The 6,000-nt window shown below is 41.4% G+C and overlaps 1 protein-coding gene and 1 long non-coding RNA gene across 2 annotated transcripts; one reads left to right on the top strand and one right to left on the bottom strand.

Moving 5' to 3' along the window:
• The first annotated feature begins 1,935 nt into the window (after positions 1 to 1,935).
• Positions 1,936 to 3,664, top strand: LOC102308980 (putative nuclease HARBI1). Its single transcript, XM_005944410.3, has 4 exons — positions 1,936 to 2,605; positions 2,681 to 2,793; positions 2,878 to 2,989; positions 3,070 to 3,664. Exons 1-4 carry the CDS (start codon positions 2,173 to 2,175, stop codon positions 3,450 to 3,452), a joined length of 1,041 nt encoding a protein of 346 aa, XP_005944472.2. The 5' UTR covers positions 1,936 to 2,172; the 3' UTR covers positions 3,453 to 3,664.
• Positions 3,128 to 4,223, bottom strand: LOC121815536. Its single transcript, XR_006055164.1, has 2 exons — positions 4,012 to 4,223; positions 3,128 to 3,619 (listed from the first exon to the last, which is right to left on the bottom strand). It is a non-coding gene; the product is annotated as an uncharacterized LOC121815536 (long non-coding RNA).
• Positions 4,224 to 6,000: the final 1,777 nt, after the last annotated feature.

Raw genomic sequence — 6,000 nt, forward strand, 5'->3', positions numbered from 1 at the left:
TGAGGCGTGACCCCAGGACATGTAAAGAATGCAAATGAATGAGACTGGTGCTATGCAGATGGGTCCTGACCATCAAGAGCCTTAGAAACACTAAATACAATCTTAAACTGACTTCTAAAATGGAGAGCAGTGAGGCCAGGGCTGGAATGGTATTTATATTTTTTTGGAGTCAATTGACAGTGTTGCTGCTGAATTTCAAACTATCTCCAACGATGTCAAAAGAGATTGGAGGAGACTTGGGAGTTACAGTTATCCAGATGCAATAAAGTTTTGGACTTTTCCCTATCTTTAGCTATCTTCAACAACAGAACAGATTTGTCTGTCAAAGGAAAGTTTAGAGTCAAGAATAACACATGTGTGTCTTGAACAGCAGCTGTGGGTGCAAATTGTGTTGTTGCTGTAGTTATGCTGCTCAGGCAGTGTGCAGGCTGCAGCCTTGGACTTAACTTTGAGTTCACAATCAGTTCCTGTGTAAGACGGTAGTTATAAATTTAAGGAAGCTGATGTCAAAGACTGTTGGGAACTTGTGCAACACTTATTACTGCTAAGGAAATGAGAGCTTCTGACGTCATGGGTACACTTTTCTTCACAGCATTGCAGCTTTTTATAGATTTATTGAATAAATGTTTTTGAAATCATATTTTCTTTTAAGCATTTTTCTATGTGTACCACCTTATTAATTAGTATTGTTTTGAAGATGATCAAATGTTTACTTGTCTGTGTGTCAAAAAAGTCAGTCGTGTTTGCAGGGTTTTCTTTTTTCATCGCAATAACAAGCCATGAAATTTTGTCCATAATATTTAAGATGATAAAACTTCATTAACTGTAAAATTGAATCTGCTGCATGAAACGACATATTGGCAGTGTAGTATACAAGCTTCATCTCACTGTGGCTCAGATGGCCACAAAATGAAATCTCACTTTTTCATATCTGCACTTTCATCAAGCTCAAACAAACCATTAAACCCTGCAGGGTTAAGCACAAAGGAAGTGGCACTGTTTGACACACATTTTAGTTGTCCTGCCATGACTGTGGGATTCTCAGGGGGAACTTGCAGCACACGCATTGTGTGTTTCTTGCTGTAATGTTGTTCTCCTTTTAACATTCTGTTTGTTTTATGTGAATTTACGCATTCTTTAACCTAATATATAAATATATAAGATTTCCTGTCAACACATGTGTGTGCAAGTGCAATCAACCCTTTTCTATTTAGAGCAGGAACCCAAATGCCCTGCAGAGAAATTGCACTCAGCATGGTGTAGATATATAGTTTTTACACATGATAAGTATTTCAGCTGTAGGCATGAAGCAAGGCTTTATGCATATATGCATAGAAGTAGAGTATATAAGGCAAAAGCAGACTTTGTACAATTCTAAGGAGCTTGAAAGTCAATATTTGTTATGATCACTGTTAATCCTGAACTTAGGACTGTGTAATACTGCAAATTTCAATATTGATCTGATACCAAGCAGAGGTCCAGTATTGCCAATACCATTACTTTTAACTTATAAAGACATCTTATGTGTGTCATGATTTCTGAAATAAATTGTCATCAATTTGCCAAATTCTGGACACATTTTAATCACCACTAAATCACTGAGAACTCCATAATATTTCACAATAAAACTAACCTTTCTTGCTTTTTTAAGAGTCCTGGAATGTAAATATGTACTTTGGGCCAGCTGCAGTGGTTTTAAAGTGTTATATAACATAAATTGACCAGCCAAGCAAAAAGCAGGGATAGCGCAGTAGGGTAGAGTGGTCGCCCCATAATCGGAAGGTCGGGGGTTAGAATCCACTGAACGGCTACCCTTGTTAGGGTGTCTGGGCCGTTGACCCAGTGTTTTGTCTTTTATTGGTTCTTTGATTTTGTTCATTTCATTATTCTAGCTTTGCCTTATGGGTTATAGGTTTAATCTTAGTTTAGGTTTTGTTAGTGTTCAGGGCCCTGTTTCAGGAAGCCGGTTTAGTGGAAAAACTGAGTAAGTATACCCTGAGTTAACGAAAACTCTGGGTTTTCGGTTTCACAAAGCGAGTTCAGCTGAAGCCTGAGTGAGTCACTATGACGACACACGCCGTGAAGCTAACCTGCCCCCTAGCAGGTTTACTACAACTAACCCTGACTGTCTCCGCCCCTTTGTCGGAAACCTGACAGTAGGAAGTGTCAGACATGGCGTGCTCCTTCCTTGAAGAGCCAGTAGATCGTGAAGCCCAAATTCTCCGCAGAGCTCTCCGCCGGGAGAGAGTGATCAGAGCGCGTTTGGACATTTTATCATTTCCTGATGATTTTCTGTGCGAACGTTACCGTTTCTCAGCACAATCTATAAGTTATTTGAATAACATCCTCAGGCCATATATTACGCATGTGACACATCGCGGACATGCTCTCAGTTCATTACATATTATTTGTATTGCACTTCGGTTTTTTGCAAACGGGAGCTTTCTGTATAATATTGGTGACGCTGAGCACGTTTCCAAGGCTACCGTCTGTCGGGCAGTCAGGAATGTTACAGTTGCACTGAAACGTCTCCTGTACTCGTTTGTGGTGTTCCCCGGTCATAGACCCACAAGATTTATCAAAGAGGGATGCCACAAAATTGCAGGTACAGGATGAACAAAACTTAATTCATGATGTGGTGATACTTGAACTACTACTTAAATTTTACATTTATTTTCAGGGTTCCCAGGCGTGATTGGCTGTACAGATGGCACTCACATTCCAATCATTGCTCCTTCAGTAAATGAAGGAGACTATGTGAACAGGAAGTCTTTCCACAGCATTAATGTACAGGTACATAGTTCCCTGTAGCATTTCAAACTAACAATTATTTCATTATAGTAATGGATGCTAATTTGTGTTCTCTGCACTGTGAAGATCATATGTGATGCTGCCAACATTATCACAAATGTGGAAGCCAAGTGGCCAGGCTCTGTCCATGACTCACAAATATTCCGTGAATGTACACTGAGCACAAAATTTGGACATGGTGAGTTGAGAATACTTTAAAATATATAAAGACCAATTGCTTCAGGGACATTTGAACTGAAGTGTATCCTTCTGTCTTAGGAGAGTTCACTGGCTACTTGCTTGGTGATAGGGGGTATCCATGTTTACCCTATTTGCTTACCCCTTACCCTGACCCTGAACCGGGCCCACAGCAGCGATATAATCTGGCTAATTGCAGGACAAGAGCCAGAATTGAAATGACTATCGGAATGCTTAAGGCCCGGTTCCAGTGCCTGCAAAGACTCAGGGTCACCCCAGAAAGGGCATGTGACATTATTGTGGCATGTGTGATTCTTCACAACATTGCCACAATTAGAGGAGAACACTGTCCTTCTGAACCAAACATCAGCAGTGATCCAAACCATGAACATCCTGACCCTCCCACGGACATACAAGATGGAAGCGCAGTCAGAGACACCATATGTCACAATCATTTCTTTTGACCCATCACCTCAACATGTTGAAAGAAGAATAAACAGATTTTATGTTCAACTGGCTTTATTGGTCACCTGTGTTTCCTGTACACAAAGTATTAAAAGATGTAAACCTCATAAAGTGTCTCTGTTGCTTCCTCCTCTGTAACAGCTGTCAATGTTTCTTCATTATTTTCCTGTAGTAAAGAAATAAACAACATTGCTGTTCTACTGTAAACTCATATAATCTGTGGAGTATTACTCACAACTGCATGTTGGTCTGGCTCAACAGGAGGCTGCACCAGATGCAGTACACCACCACCATCAACTGATAGAATATGAGGTTTATACAGGTCACTTATAACTTACAAGGGACCAAATGGCAATTAACAAACATACCAATCACCTTACACTTCATTGTCATTATGCTCTCAAAGACAACCAAGACTGAGGGAAGGCAAAATCAGTAGGAAAATACTTCACTACAAAATAATCCATTATGGTAAAGAGTTTATCAAATGAATGAGAGCACTGCAAAGGTGACTGTGAAGAAAGGATGTATGCACATCATGTATTATTTTGAATTTACCCCCTATGTAGGCACTTGTGTCTTGCGGGGTTATTGACTCAGAGGATGTCCCCGCAGAGATGCCTTCGGCCACAGGGCGCCCACTGTTTTGGCTGAGGGCCAACTGCTCAGCCTCTGTGAGTGGTGGTGGTGGAGGACCCCCACCTGTTTTTCGGGCCTCCGCTTTTTTTCTGTTGGCTATAACGGGCCACATTTGAGCATACAGAGTAAGCAAATATGTACTTGTAATGTGCTCAGATAATTTCAATAAGTGCTTACAGAAAGAAAATTAATGTAGCCTCTAACTGCAATTGATTTACATAGGACAAACAGACCAAGCACTATGGCTCATAATACAATTACACCTTACCTGTTTGGACTATATTTTTATATTTCATTTTTACTTGCTGCCAGGCACGTTTGGGGCCTGTTGGGTTGCACCTGCGCTCACATCACATCACAAAATAAAATGTATAAAATAACAAATAAAATAACATATGATAAAATAACGTGTTAAATGGGTGGAAATCCCTAGATCAATGTTTAAATTAACACTCACGCATTGACTCTGTCGGCTATGTTTTGCCATGCATGCTCCCTGTCTTTTGCAGCTATGGCTAACTTTACTTTTTTCCGCGGAATTTGCATGTTATCGGCATATGCTGCCATCAGAATTTCGGCCTCAAGCGCTGTAAAATACATTGACCGCGCCTTCTTTCCCTCCGTCTCCATGGTGACTCGCTTAATCTGTGCTCCGCTTATCAGGGCTTTATGTATCCTCGTGCGCGCGCTTAACTTGGGGTTAAAGCAACTCCGCGTTGACTGAACTAACTTGTTATCAGCCTTTCTGAAACCGAATATTCCGAGTTGGACAGTTCGGGGTTACTCAACCCTGAGTATCGTTTTTCACTCTGAGTTTTCTAAACCGGCTTCCTGAAACAGGGCCCTGGTGTTCTGTTCTGTTCTATAGTCGCTGTATCCCTGTGTCAAGTCTGCGCCTCTGTGTTGTGTTTCCTGTTTTACTTTGAAGGTCCATGTTAATGTATCTGGTTTTGCTGATTTGCCCCAGCTGTGTTTCCCTCCTGTTACCCATTCCCTGATTGCTCCCTCTGTGTATTTAAGCCCTGTGTTTCTCTGTGTCTGTGCTGTGTGTTCTGTCTGTCTGCCTGAGTTTATTTTTGGATTCTCAGTTTTGTAACTTTTTTTTAGTTCAGCATTAAAGCTGTTTCGAGTTCATGTTTTGCCTCCGAGTGTCTGCACTTTGGGTCCACCATTCCTGCCTGCACACAGCCCTCACATGACAACCCTGAGGTATCCCTGAGCAAGGTACCGTCCCTACACACTGCTCCCTGGTGCGCCTGCTTAGTGGCTGCCCACTGCTTCACTGAGTGAATGGGTCAAATGCAGAGGAGTAATTTCCCCATGGGGATCAGTATTATTATTAAGTTCAGAAATTGTTCATGTTTGAGGAATGTTTTTTCATTTCCAATAAAACAAAGCTTTACAGCTCTTCTCAGTGCCTCCGAGTCACATAACTGCAGCACAACTAAACATAGCAGTGCAATATTGATATTTGGATCAATCGGCCCATCAGTACAGCAGCTTTCCTGACATTTCTTTAAGTAGTCTTTAGGAATAGTTCTCCAGGCTTCTTCAAGCACATTTGAAGCTCTTCTTTGGATGTTGGCTGTTCTCTGTCCAATTGATCCCACAGTTATGTTGAACTTCAGAGAGGCCAATTGAAGCAATTTGAGTTAAAAAAAAAGAAATCATGGAATATATTTCTCCATGACAACAACATCTTCCACTCCATGCAGGAGACTCTGAAGGCACTGAGCAGCTCCTTCAGGGGCAGGCTGCAGCACCCACGATGTGGGACAGAGCGATGCCACAGGACTTTCCTTCTAACTGCTGTCAGACTCCACAACAAAGACTTTGCAGATGACCACACACACGGACAAACACAATTCCAATACACTATGCCTTTGCTTAGTCTCTCTTATGTGCAAT

Source organism: Haplochromis burtoni, unplaced genomic scaffold, assembly GCF_018398535.1.
Source record: "Haplochromis burtoni strain Fernald_Lab_line unplaced genomic scaffold, NCSU_Asbu1 Contig_237, whole genome shotgun sequence".
Taxonomy (NCBI): Eukaryota; Metazoa; Chordata; class Actinopteri; order Cichliformes; family Cichlidae; genus Haplochromis; species Haplochromis burtoni.

What these genes read in the sequence shown, in the direction of transcription:
- LOC102308980 (XM_005944410.3), top strand. Translation starts at nt 2,173, where the DNA reads ATGGCGTGCTCCTTCCTTGAAGAGCCAGTAGATCGTGAAGCCCAAATT. An exon ending in GGGATGCCACAAAATTGCAG is followed by an intron (nt 2,606 to 2,680) that starts GTACAGGATGAA and finishes ATTTATTTTCAG; the next exon opens with GGTTCCCAGGCGTGATTGGC. An exon ending in GAGCACAAAATTTGGACATG is followed by an intron (nt 2,990 to 3,069) that starts GTGAGTTGAGAA and finishes CTTCTGTCTTAG; the next exon opens with GAGAGTTCACTGGCTACTTG.